At 38.8% G+C, this 13,730-nt stretch overlaps 2 protein-coding genes across 4 annotated transcripts; both read left to right on the top strand.

The window, feature by feature from the left end:
• The first annotated feature begins 586 nt into the window (after positions 1-586).
• On the top strand, positions 587-5,175 carry blvrb (biliverdin reductase B). Its single transcript, XM_084950617.1, has 5 exons — positions 587-870; positions 2,134-2,295; positions 3,723-3,812; positions 3,902-4,033; positions 4,638-5,175. The coding sequence occupies exons 1-5, from the start codon at positions 786-788 to the stop codon at positions 4,790-4,792; spliced, it is 624 nt and encodes a 207-aa protein (XP_084806743.1). The 5' UTR covers positions 587-785; the 3' UTR covers positions 4,793-5,175.
• Positions 5,176-6,039: 864 nt separating this feature from the next.
• Positions 6,040-11,892, top strand: sertad3 (SERTA domain containing 3). Of its 3 annotated transcripts, XM_084949908.1 has the most exons (3): positions 6,040-6,209; positions 9,360-9,616; positions 9,848-11,891. In XM_084949908.1, exons 2-3 carry the CDS (start codon positions 9,364-9,366, stop codon positions 10,276-10,278), a joined length of 684 nt encoding a protein of 227 aa, XP_084806034.1. In that variant the 5' UTR covers positions 6,040-6,209; positions 9,360-9,363; the 3' UTR covers positions 10,279-11,891. The 3 variants fall into 3 exon arrangements, with proteins under 3 accessions (XP_084806034.1, XP_084806031.1, XP_084806032.1); XM_084949905.1 differs by having other exon boundaries at positions 9,360-11,892; XM_084949906.1 differs by lacking the exon at positions 6,040-6,209 and adding an exon at positions 6,247-7,101 and having other exon boundaries at positions 9,360-11,892.
• The last annotated feature ends 1,838 nt before the right edge of the window (positions 11,893-13,730 follow it).

Below are 13,730 nucleotides of genomic sequence, written 5' to 3' on the forward strand. Positions count from 1 at the left end.
ATGATGCACTGAATGCGATTTGGTGCAATATAAATAAAATGTAATTGATTCGAAAAGCATAGCAGATCATCTGCCTCCATCTCACTCAAACTCTTTGTATGTCCTCCTTTGCTACATCCATACACATTCTCTGAGGTCTTCCTCTTTTCCTCCTACCTGTCCCATCCTATGTCCAGTATATCCACTATTCCTCCTCTGCTCATGTCCTAACTTTGTTTCCAATCTGAACAGTCATTCTGATATACTCATTTCTAATTGTATTCATTCTGGTAACCTCCAACAGAAATCTTAAACTTTTTAACTCTGCCACCACCAGCTTTAACTTTCATAGTTTCTAAAACTATTAGGAATAAATCAAACTAGGTATATCAACTATAGCTCACACAGATAGCTCACTGCAGAGTAGTCACAGGTGGGAAAAAATGTGAATTATACTTACACCTATTAGTGATTCTGATTGGCTAATTTATACGTAATGAACTGTCTCACCTTCATTTTAAGATCAAATATATTTTCTAAATCTTTATCTTTATCTAAAAACATTTTAAAAATGTCTCTTTCATGGTAGTGGTTGCTATTCCTGCCCTGGAGTGACGCACAGAAGCTGAACGGCTCCTTTAACTCTCCATATGGGCGGAGTCTAAGATGCGGAAGTGCCTTCCTGTCAGGCGAAAGAGGCGTTTCGTTAAAGGCCAGATGTATTTTTAAGTGAATGCGTCTTCTACTCCGGACACTCTTCAGCTGACCAGGTGTTGCCGTCTCGTGGATCCCGCTTATTAAGAACGATGTCGGACTCCATTAAAAACGTCGCGATATTTGGAGCCACGGGAATGACCGGGCTGGCGACCCTTCCGATAGCAGTAGCTGCAGGTGAGGAATAAGAGTAATAAAAATAAGTTACAGACGAAATAGAAGAGATCATGTATTTGTGTAACTGTGCGGGAGTCACACTGGGGTCTCTCAGGTGGGTTTCAGTAGGTTTTTCATGCATTGTTACTGTTGGAGTTAAAGTTGGAGTTTTCCGCACAGGCAAAACAAACTTTGATGCTTCAGACTGTTTTCTGAGCGTCCTCGTGCACCTGTAACAGGGTAGTTACATGTCCACCTGTGGAGGTTACAATAGGGTGATAAACATGAGGTCACGGGATTCCCTTGCGTAATAACCACATCTTAACTGTAACAGTTTCACAAAAAGCTGGTAGAAATGTTCCTCAGCCTGTTAAAATCAGAAGTTTCACATGAATATTTATGACATAATTATTTTTTTTATATTACATGTATTTGGTCAAGTTTTGTTAATTTTTTTAAAAGGTTGAATGAACTGAATGAACACATTTCAAGGCCTGATTTGTAAACTGTAAAATGTAATCCCTGATGAATGTCACTCTCTGCTGTAACTTTCTGTAACCCCCATTAGAAGTACAGCTGCAATAACCCACTGCTCCTCTCACAAAATCCCTTACACAAACAAACTGTGTCATATGATTCATTCGATTTAGCAACATTTCCATTTCCTTTCCTTTTGCTCACCCATGGCAAAAAAAGTTGACTCATGTTTAACGGCACAGGCAGCGTTTTGCTGAGTCACAGCAGTTTGTGACACAGAGAGCTGATAGTAAAAAGCTGTTTGCTATCTTGCCCCCACAGTAAAGGGTGGGGTCTCTCCTGAAGCTGTCTCAGAGTCACCAGTCAACCTGCATTTGTATAGTACTAATTAAACAAATTAAATTAAAAGTACAGGGAAGACTAGAATACTGCTAAAAACTACAAAATTACATAGGAACACATTAAAAAAAAAAACAGTACAAGCAATAAAAGCTTCTGAAGCAGTTTGTTCATAGCAGTTTCTGCACAATAACCAAACAGGAGAAAGTGACATCTTGAGTGTGCTGGTTGGCACCCAGGTGAGATGATCTGTTGTCATTGTGTCACCAAGACAAGTCCCTGCTCCTTTGATAAAAACAACACATTTCCATGACTGTAAGATCCTGCAACACGCACAGAAACCAATGACTTCAATACAAAACAAAAAGCACAGTATGCTATAAGTGAAAGTGTTTCATAATTAGGTGTTTATGGTCGAAGTTTAGTTTAATTTCCATGGGGTTTTTTTCTCTCTCTTTTTTTTTTTAGGATACAATGTGACGGTGCTGGTGCGTGACCCCGCCAAGCTGCCTGATGACCACAAGGCATCCAGAGTGGTGATGGGAGATGTGCTCAAGAAAGAGGATGTAAAGAAGACGTTGGAGGGCCAGGATGCTGTTATTATCATCTTAGGCACCAGGAATGACCTCAGTAAGGCTGAAGAATCGCACATACAAGAAAATATAATAAGACATTAAATCAAAATGCACTCTTGCAATCATATCGCCAGCCTACCTGAACTCAAGAGGACTTATTTCAATGCTTAAACTAATACCAATGGAACTGCATGGATTTAAGTTTATGTGGTTTCATGTATTCATAGTAATTATAATTGCATGCAGTCACTGAATCTTAAAATTCAGTTTCCTTACTTAAATGTTCACCTTTCAAGAGAAAGACTATATATTTCAGTGATGTAATGACGTAAAACACTCACTAGAGGTCACCAAAGCATTCTTATTACATGTAAAACGTGACATTGGGTCGGTTTGACATAATCTAAAACAGCGGTCCCCAACCTTTTTTGCGCCACGGACCGGTTTATGCCCGACATTATTTTCACGGACCGGCCTTTAAGGTGTCGCGGATAAATACAACAAAATAAAACTAGTACCGGTACCGAAAAAAAGAAGATTTATTCATAACACACGTGAAAAGACCCAGGAAAACCGAGTAAACGATAAAAACGATGACAAAATAACGCTGAAAACCGATAAAAACCCTGAAAACTATACATTTCACACCTGAGCCTCAACTCTCGCGGCCCGGTACCAAACGACTCACGGACCAGTACCGGTCCGAGGCCTGGGGGTTGGGGACCGCTGATCTAAAAGACACAGTATAGAGATGAATGAGAATTATAGCATAAAACTAAATAAAATATGCATAGCTTATTGAATAATTTAATAAATAAAGGACTGTATAGAAACTACTAACTCTATAAAAACTGGAGAAGTCTCTCCCCTCCAGGGCTGAACATTTCCTCCACAACATGCATGAACTGAGTCCTTGGATCCAGGGGGATGTTTGGCTCTGGATTACCTTTTGATATTTTCTTCAGAACATCAAGACAGTGTTTCTCAATTTTTTACTATTTCCTATTTTACAATGGTAAAGAAGTCTTTCAAATATCCCTGGATGCAGATGTGCATCAAGCCAAAATATTGTATCACTTCAAATTTGGACCAAAGCCCACCTGTGGGAATAATTTTCATGCAAATCTATCTACGACCTTTGAGTAATCCTGCTAACAGACAGACAAGCCGAACAATCACATAAACAACATTTAATTGACTTAAAAATAAAAACCAGAGCCAAATTTCCCACCAAAAACAAGACATTTCTTTTAAATTTATATTAACTTATAAGATCAATTAACTCACGTTATTGATCTTTTAAATCATCAGTTAAGTCACTAAAGCACATAATAGAGATTTGAGTTTATATTTATGGTGCTCTCTGAAACATTGGATTTACTTTTACCCAGTGGAGCTTCTGTAGGAATGAAGCAAAACAACAATCAAGTGCTGTTCTGCAGTTGTGTGTGTGATATCTCTAATCTAATTTGTATTCATTAGACCCAACTACCATGATGTCTGAGGGCACAAAGAACATAGTGGAAGCTATGAAGGCGCGTGGAATCTGCAAAGTGATCGGCTGCATGTCAGGTATGCCTCGCTGCGTTAAAAAAAAGGAAGTAGAAGAGCTCATCGAAGTCTGTACAACCAATCATTTTTCTCATCTCTTTTCTTCCCAGCCTTCCTTCTGTGGGATCGCTCCAAAGTGCCGCCACGTCTGGTTCCTGTGACGGAGGACCACGACAGGATGTACACCGTGCTGAAGACATCAGGGCTGGACTATGTGGCTGTCATGCCTCCTCACATTGGAGGTCAGTAGTAAGAGGAAGCCAAGAGTTTTTGTTGCAAAGGTCCATCTTTCAGCTTTATTCAATCTGGAAAAAATTGAAACCAGCTAAAAAGAAAGTCCAGAAAAACAGTTTCTGGCATAGTTCAATATAATTTTAACCTTTATGTTAAAACTTATAACTCATCTGTCTGTGCATAAAAATATAATACTAGGTTGGCAGCACAATTATACCAAAACTTTCTTGTTAAATGCTGCCCTCTTGTGGTGAATTCTTGTACTAAATTTTGCAGACGGGTTTTACAAAAGGTGTCTTTAATCGTGGCCTTGCCTACTACAACGAAGTGAGACGAGACATCTCAGACTGCTCATAATCTCTTTTCTAAATCAATGGTTAAAGTAAATATCTTCAGAATGGACTTTTACTCATTTACACTCAATGAAGGGAAGATTTTCGAGTTTGTTCATCCGGCTGTTACTTAGCGGTTTTGCTCTTCAAGCCCATTTGAGATAGAATGGGACAGTATGTGGGTCGTGGTCTAAAATGAGTGCAGTGTCTCTGCTGCAAATCAGAGCATTCATACATTCTCTTGTATTCATTAAATGTTTTGTTCTGCCCTCATCTGCAGGTGACCTTCCTCTGACAGAGAATTACGTGGTGACAGAGAACACGCTAAAGGGAAGAGCCATCTCTAAACACGATCTGGGACATTTCTTCGTCAAGTGTCTCTCCACGTCGGAGTGGGACGGCAAGACTGTTGGAGTGTGCGGAGAGTACAAATAGTCCTGTAGTGCACACTGCTTATGCCCCATTTAAAATCACTTCCTGTTATTGATGTTGAGCGATGAATGAAGGGAAGAGTTTTGTGTTGAACTGCTAGTGTGTGGGGTTTTTTTTCCTTGCTTCGGTCTTTTCTATTCCCTTTTGTAATTATGATTTAGCATCTTTTGCTTGGTGTTCCTTTCTTATATTTTCTTTCATTATTAGCTGCATATATGATCATCTGTTTTTCAAAAAAAAAAACAAAAACCAAGTGCCAAACCTGTAGTGTTACTTCAGCTCTTTAATTGCTTCTTTCTTCTTCTGCATTTCAATCATTACATCATGAGATGCGTCTTACTGTTCTCACCATTGTCCTAAAAATAAAATACTTTACTGTACTAAAAGTTGTGTTGAACTTTACCACATTTTCACATTTAAAAGAGAACTAAATCTGTTTTCCACTCCACGACTCATGTTCGAGCGGGTGAAGTGGTAGGGTGTATTTTAAGCCGAAATGGTTACAGTCTCCCTTGTGTGTGTCCTGCAGAAAAGACCACCAAGCATATGTAGCTTTTGCACAGTTTTGTGACCAAGCTGTACCAAGTTCACCGTGAAGAGGCTGCACAAATAAGGAAATCTTTTCACTTCAAAAATAAACTGGGTGTTAAAAAGAAAAAGTGAGGCGTGAATACGCCTTTTTACACCGTTTCTAGTTTCACACATTTTACAGCGCACAGCAGTTCCACTCATTGACATTTATAATGCAAAGGTTATATTCAGGCACATTATATTATAAAAAGAAGGAACTTGGGATTCAAAGAATCCCACTTTAATACTCCTGGATTATAACCTGTGAATTACAAACAATACTTAAAAAGTAACTGCCTGCAAGGATTCAAGGATGGCTGCCAAGTGGGAAGACATTTCTAGCAGGACTTTAATATAATTTAATTTCTTATTAACTGAAAACTGTAAGCGATCACTTTGAAACTTGATATATATATTTTTTAACACTATGAGGTCTTAAGTAATCTCTGACGATGACCCCAGCCACTCCCCCACCCTGACCCTTTATTTTGGAGAGAATCAAATACATACATAGATTTTTTTTTTAAATCCCCAAGCTTTACCCGAGACTAGGGAGGACAAATAACAGAACTGCATATTATCAGTGTGTAGAGTTATGATTAGGCTTGACAGGGGGGAGGACTTTGGTTTTATTTTGAAAGTCACAACCGGAACTTACTTTATATTTCGAGCACGTCATGCTTCTCAGTGCAGAAGCAGAGGAGCAGCTACAGCTGTCCTTTTAAAGTTGACTGTCCGGTTCTTCATGTGACTGAAAGTCGGGTGTTACAATTAAAATCGAAACCATAAAAACATAAACGCTCGTGATCTGGGGCAGTAGAGTGGGGCCTTCACTGACGGTCGCTTTCAGGTAAATAACTCTCTCATCTTCTTTGAAGAAGACTGATTTAAACTAATTAATTTTACTGGGCTTAAAATGACCTTTGCTGTGTATGACAGGTACATGTGGGATCCATACGTATTTTCCTTTTTTCTTTTCGTTTATTCTTTCTTGTTTTGATTTTTCAGTGCCATGCTCAGAAATGTGTAGACATTTATGTGTATACATTTTAAAATTCTGAATTGGATATAAAATCAAATCTACTGGAATCATTTCAATCTTAGAAGTCTAGCATTTAACTTAAAACACAGATGAATTAGGCCTTGCTGAATTTTACGTTTATTCAGCAAGTTTTATTCCAGTTTTCTTCTTCTTTTAATAAAAGAGTCTGTACTAAAGCCAGTATAAGGACTGGAATCCAACTTCACTTGGTGATGTAATCATTTAGGAATTAGTGCAAAGGATATTATATAATAAGAATTTAAACAAGCTGGTAATTGCAGCAGGGGTTAATTTACACTATTTCCAAGTTTAATAAATGTAAACTTCAGAATATATTAGCCGTACAGCTTGTTTAGCGTGTATTTAATGCGTTTCATACATGGAAACTACTCTGGTGGAATGTAACGTATAAAAACTCCATTACCCACAATGCCTTCCTATAGCCAACCCCCAACTCTGAACCTCTTGGTATGAAACTCAAATCACGGGCGGGAGAAGGCAGACGTGAAGCTAACGACGTAAGAGCGTTTGGGGATTTTTAAATTAGAACAAGAGTTTTAAATCGATGTTTAATCGTTAACTTATTTATGAATGAACCGAGTAAAACTTAAGGGTAAATTTGCCAGTTAAGGTCGAAGCGAAGGCAGCAAAAGCATTGACGACTAAACTCACGGCGGAGAGACGGGAAGTGATTCAACAGGTTGGTTTGCTTAAAACAACTCTTACTTTCCACATGTGTTTGATCGCGAACTTATTGTTTGGTGAGCTAATTAAGATCGGTTTTAACTCCGTTCAGTCGATTATTTCGACTGTAAGTCGAATTAATTTGTATTTTACCCGATGGCCTCGGGCGAGACTGTTTCCCTCCTACACGGTGAAACCAGCGTTACAACCCCCACTCTCCATTTAAAGTACCCACATTGTTATGCTCATTTACAGGCTCACCATTTTAGTCTGAGCTCTACAAGGGCAGGCCCTGAGATCGTTTTAACTGTTATTTTAAAATCCATGTGTTTCCAAACTTTATCCAGGGGTGTAGTGTTACGGATCGTCTCATTAATTTGCAGTCTTTTAGTAAAAAATGCTATTTGGTGGTGTGGTGATTCCCACACAAGACTGAGACATGGTTTGAAAAGCTATTTTACACCTAGACGAGTTGTTTGGATTAGAAAAATGAATTGTCTAGGTTAATGCAGCAGTTTTCTCCACTGGCCTAGAATTTTTACAGTAGTCAAATGTAAAGGCGAAAGGCTGAGATTCTTCGAAAATTGCCCCACTTTTTGCATCTTAACAGGCATCACCTGGTTTGTAAAATCAGTTGTGAGGTAAACAAAAGGTAAGTTTAAAAAAGGAAACCAGTCAGAATTTTTAGACTCCTGTATTGTTATACCTGACAATCAAAATGTATTTTATGTACTAGTAATTTAACTGTAGTAATTAAATATAAATCATTTGCAATTTTTTGTATTGAGATCGAACTTTGTAATTAATTAGTAGTTAAAGCTTTAAAATACATTTACTGGAGTAAGTGCTTTCTTTAGGCTTGCCCCTGTGCCGTTATCCTTCAGCAAAGGGTATAGAAAAGTCAGTCAAATTTATAGGATTTATTTTATGATCTTATAACAACTATATTATAAACTAAGGAGTTTATCTGCATACAGATAACTTTCATTTTTGCTTCTTTTTGATTTGCACAGTAAACTATCTCAGCAGATATTTTGATAAAGGATATGGTTAATTTAGTCGGTTTGCTTCCGAGGTGATTTGAACAGCCAACACACTTTTTACTGGGGACAGCAAGACAGGGACAGTGGTTATGTTGAACCCTGCTAGTTACAGAAACTCTGTATGTTCATATGTAAATATAAAGGTGAAAGGCTGAGAAACTGCACTCTGTTTTGCATCTTAACATCGTTCGGGCATCATCTGGTTTGTAATATCATTTTTGCGGTAAACAAGAAATGACACCTTTTGTTGTCTGGCACATTTTTTAAAAGTGGGGTGAATTTAAGCAGATCTTTCACAGGCTTGTGGTTTGAGTTTGTTTGTTTTTTTTCATACATAAGGCCCGAGGGCCAGAATCAACCTGGCCAAGACTCCAATCTGGCCTATGTCCGGTTTTGGAAAATGTGAGGGTGGGGATAGATTGTGTAAATTTATTTTCATACATTTTAGAGCTTCTCCTACTGATAAAGATTGGTATATGGTGTAGTATTACTAAAAAAAAAAAAAAAAAAAAAAAAGATTTTTTTCCCACCATCTACTTTTGAAATTATTATTAGTGGTTTTTCTCAGTGGGTTCATGGGGAGAGAAAATAGAAATAGTCTGTGAATAAATGTGAATGAGCAGTGAGCTACTGGAAAATGTTCTGTAATTTGACACATTTATTTATTTGTGTTGACAGATTTTTTTTCATTTGCTACAGCAGCATTTCTTTGTCATGTAGAAAAGCTGAGGGGAGGTGTGCTGGTTGAAATGTCACTTCTTTTCTTACATTAAACGTCTAGTTAAATATCTGCACATCTACAGAGGGAAGAGTTTCGCTGGCTCGGCCCACTTAAGATCAACGTGGCTCACAACCATAATGAACTTGGCATCCCTGATCTAAATAGTCTCTGTTAATGAAATTCAATCTTCACAAAAATCCTACTAATTTCTCTAAATATTTACTGTCTTAGACCATATATCTGGTCCTCAATTGTACCTTTTTTTATTTAAAATACATTATAATAAATAAATGCTTACCACAGCCCCCAAACTAAAACAAAATCCTGTAGTTCTTTTTTTTTTTTATTGATCAATGCTAGTTGATTACTTTGTTGGTGCTTGCAGCATTTTGATATTATTCTTTTGGAGCTTCAGTTTTTGAATTCAAGTGATTCTAAATGTAAAAACGACAAAATATGACCTGTGATATATTTATTACAACCCAGTAACATTTGTGCCTTATTTTGCAGCTTAATGATGATGATGATGCCGAAGGGGCAGAAGCGCAAACTATCAATAGAGGAGGAGGCTTCAGACTATAGAGCTCCCACCTGGGAGAGCCAGCAGCAGTTTCTGCTCACAGTTTCCCTCAACAAGTATCAGTTCTCCCAGCAGCTACGTGAGCCCAGCCTGCGACGGTCCGTTCTGATAGCCAACACCCTGCGGCAGATCAGCCTGCAGATGTCTATGGTGCCATCAGTCAACGTGGAGGTGTCACAACCTCCAGGTATTGCTTCATCTGCACTGACAGCAAGTATTGCCGCTGCAGCAAAACGTCATTCTGCTGTAACGGTTGACAGCTGCTCAGCTCTGGCCACCTGCCCCATGGTTTCCTTAAATTACTCACCAAATTCTACTGAAAAGACAAACTACTCGAGTGAATCAAATTTCCATATCAGTATAGAGGATGATGAGGACTGGGGATCGATGTCCACTGATACTGATTCATCTCTTTCAGCTGTCATTTCCTCTATTCTTGCCGCACTGGACTCTACTATAGACGGGAATCCTCAGCCAGCTCCACGGATACCCCTCAGGCCCTTGGAGAACATGTCCAAGCCCTATGAGGGAAGCGTGGCCTTGGTAAATCACGGACTCAGAGATCCCAGTGACTGCAGGGAGCAGCAGGAAGACGGCAGCATGGAGGTAATGAGGTCCAGCTACCTTGGTGATTTCACTGTGGAGGACTTGTTCCAGGATATAGACACATCCCTGGTGGACATAGACATGGGCGTGATTGGGCACAGAAGCACTGAAGGTGGACACACAGCTGGGGATGACCTGTTTATGTACCTGCCACCTTTCTCCCCCCACTCCCCTTTCTCACCACACTCTATAACACCCACCTCCCAAAATGCCCAGCCTGCTCTGATTGGCCAGTTGGCATGATGAATACAAGGCGACACTTATTATGTATAGTGACTGTTGTAAGCCCCCTAAGAGCTGTCGACCACCTTTAAAACAGTATCTTTGGGTTAACTGTGGAGCGACTACTTGTTTTAAAAAAAAAAACATTTTGTGAAATGTTGTGGCCCTCATTTAAGAATTTTGATATTGTTATTTTTGTGTATGAATTTTTAAATTCAGCTATCCTTTACACAAAAGTACAGCGCTCCTAAAGTCCTGTAAAGGTTTTTTCTTTCTTTTTTTTAAAATCCTGTGTGCACAAGCTTTTTTAAAAATGTGCAAACAGGACGAATAAGTCGCTAGACTAAGGTTAAAAAAGAGGAGGAAAAATCACCTCACTGGACTTTAAGGTATCTGTACAACACTGAGAAAAATAACGATGATGGATTTAATCCATTTTAAGTACAAATTAATGGTTTGTACATTACTTCGCAGTCTAATGATGATCCCGAGGGGGCAGAAGCATAAACTCGCATCCTCCTCTTCCCCTCCCCCTCAATCCAAGTCTGATGTACCCATCTTCACTCTCCACCAGCATCTGCTTCAGTCTCTTATCAAATTCATGTGAGGGGACGGAATTAGCTCGAGCATCTTTATCATAAACTCTGGTAGAGTTTATAAAAACGGCTTGCGTGCATGAACACCCTTCACTTGCCGTCTGCTCTGTCCTCTGTCGAACATTACACAGCCTTTAACCGCGGGGACAGGTAAAGGTCTGTGCAGTGTCTGCGGTCTCAGCACAGCTCTGCCAGTTAATGTTGAGGACATTCAGGCCTGCAGTGCATGTGAGAGCTGCTGTGTTTTCAGTAAAGCTCTGGGTACATCCACATTAATACAATTTAGTTTTAAACTGTAACTGTGTTTGGACCTAACAATCACACCGCTATAGAAGACGCCTGACACTGAGAGTTTTTAAAAATGCAGTCTGAGCTTGGATTATTATTATTATTTTTTTTTTTTTCAATGGTCGGCGGTGATGGAGCAGGCAGACATGCTTGTTTTCTAATGTGTCAGAAACGCGTGTCTGCACGGAGATCTTTTTCCTTTTAAAGGACCATTTTAAGATTTGCATTAGTTCTCGGTGTGATTTTTCTAGAGCCTTCTACTTTCTCTTTACACCGACGCAGGCTCGCTCAGTTTACCTGAGCAGTCAGCATGCTAGTTTAGACGAGTGGTTCTCAAACTGCGTGGCAATTATTCATTCATTTATTCATTCATTCAGTCATTCATTTCAGGCACAACAAAATACATATATTGAACATAAAGTGCACAAAACAAAAAACAAAAATTACCTGAAAAGGAGTGGGATGAAGAAAACTTATTAAATCCCACCCCTATACTCACTCATCAACAAAAAATACAATAAGCTTCCCACAGCTACGCCCATCGTTACAACCAAACAAACCATCAACAGCCCCGGGCACATGCAAGCATCTCAACGGCAGCTCGCAAACAACAATTAGAACCATCATAACTAAATACAGAATATATAATAATTATAAATTGCGTTACCACAGGTAACAGGCAATACTAATTACATAGTGACAAGCACACATACATACATACATACATACATATATATCTACACACACACACACACACACACACGTACATACATACGCACACACTTTTTTTTTTTTTTTGACAACAGGGTGAAAAATTCTAATGAAACTGATGGTTTTTTTCCCCTTTGTTGGGTGGAGGAATACGTTTGATGCTGTTGCACTGATGATATGCACCTTGTATAAGTAAAATCCAACTTTCCCCCCCCCCTTTTGTTATTTGTTGGTGATTGGGGTGTTTTTTGTCTTCTGAAGTGGGGCATGGCACAAAAAGTTTGAGAACCACTGGTTTGGAGAGATTTATAAAAACTGCTAAAACAATCAGAACGGAGATCATTTTCATTTAAAAAGTGTTAGTGTGGATGTAAGAAAAGGCAGCTTTGAGTCATGCACTGGTGTTCATCCATGCAGCGATTTGACTGTCAGAGCAACACATGAGACGACTCCTTGTTACCACAAATGTAAAGTGTGAGCTCTGAGATTTGATTTGACTAATATTGGATGGAGAGGATGGCTGAAACACTAATGTTATAGGTCAAATCTTCAGTAGAGAAATCACTTAACCTCTTTTTTTATTAATGTCAGGATTTCAAACAGTAGAAATGGGCAGGAATCAAAGATTATCATCAAAAGTATTGATCGGGTTGATTGGCCAAAAGATGTTCACAGAAACAGCATTTAGTTCATTAACAAAATAGTTACCGCGTTTGGTGGATTTTGGCGTTTCACGCAGAGACTGAAAAGCATGAAAGCAGAATTAGTCTCGTCTGAAGAGTTTCCTCTGAGTGCAGCTGTGGCTCAGGAAATGATGTGACAGATGGTGGTTGTGAACTGCTCTGTGCACTGTTGTATTTTAGTTTTTTTTCCTTTAAAAAGATGTTTTAGAGCCTTTACAGTACTGTGATGATATACAAAGCATCCTCACCCACTCAAGCGTGACAGTCCAAAGCCACTGGTCACGTCACCTCGGGTATCTGCAGCCGTTATGCAACAGCACTTTGTTGTTCAGATGTATTATTGATCAGGTGATTGAGTCCAGATGGTGCTGACTTCCACGCTGTGAGCAGTTCATGAATCAGTAGGTCAGTTTCTGCCGGTTTTAGCAGGCTTCACTTTCTCAGTGGTTTCTTTGAAATTGTGGCAGTTTTGTCATAATATGGATTCATAAGTTTGTTCAACTAACAGTATTTATTTTAGAAAAGGTGACATTGCAGGGAACAAGTTCATTTTCAGTTCTGTTAGATGTTACTGTAGGAACATGTAGGAATTTATACCAACTTTGCTAAAATACCCGACGGGATGAAATGTTTGAGGAAGCACCCGCAGTGCTGGTTTTTGTATTTTTATATCCAGGTTACGTATTGAAGTTGCTTTCTATGCATACGTCCTTTCTGAGTAGCTGGCTTGCAGCTCCAAAATATTTATGAATGACACGTTTTGTCAACAGTGAGTAATTTATTATCGTACCACACTGACATATTACTAATGGTATATTAAAATACCGTCATGGCAGTTATTTTATTTACTTTTTTCCTCTACGCTTTAGATTTGTAAGATATGTTTTAAAGTGTAGGGCAGAATGCCCAGATACTGTGTATTTTTGACAACCTGTTTACCTGTACTGATGTTTCGTAATAAAATATGCAACTGTGTAAAGAAAAGAAAAAAAAAAAGACTATCCTTAATTATCTTTGTGCATCACATACCAGAGTATTCTTTTTATGTTAACCTTGTGTAAGAGTGCAGGGAACTTGTTGTCATAAAGAAACCAGTTTGAGATGATATTAGTTTTGTGAAATGGTGCATTATCCTGCTGCAGGCAGCAATCAGAAGATGAGTGGTTATAAAGGGATGGACATGATAAGCGACAAT

This window comes from Perissodus microlepis, chromosome 14, assembly GCF_051167445.1.
Source record: "Perissodus microlepis isolate ML-2025 ecotype Zambia chromosome 14, ASM5116744v1, whole genome shotgun sequence".
Taxonomy (NCBI): domain Eukaryota; kingdom Metazoa; phylum Chordata; class Actinopteri; order Cichliformes; family Cichlidae; genus Perissodus; species Perissodus microlepis.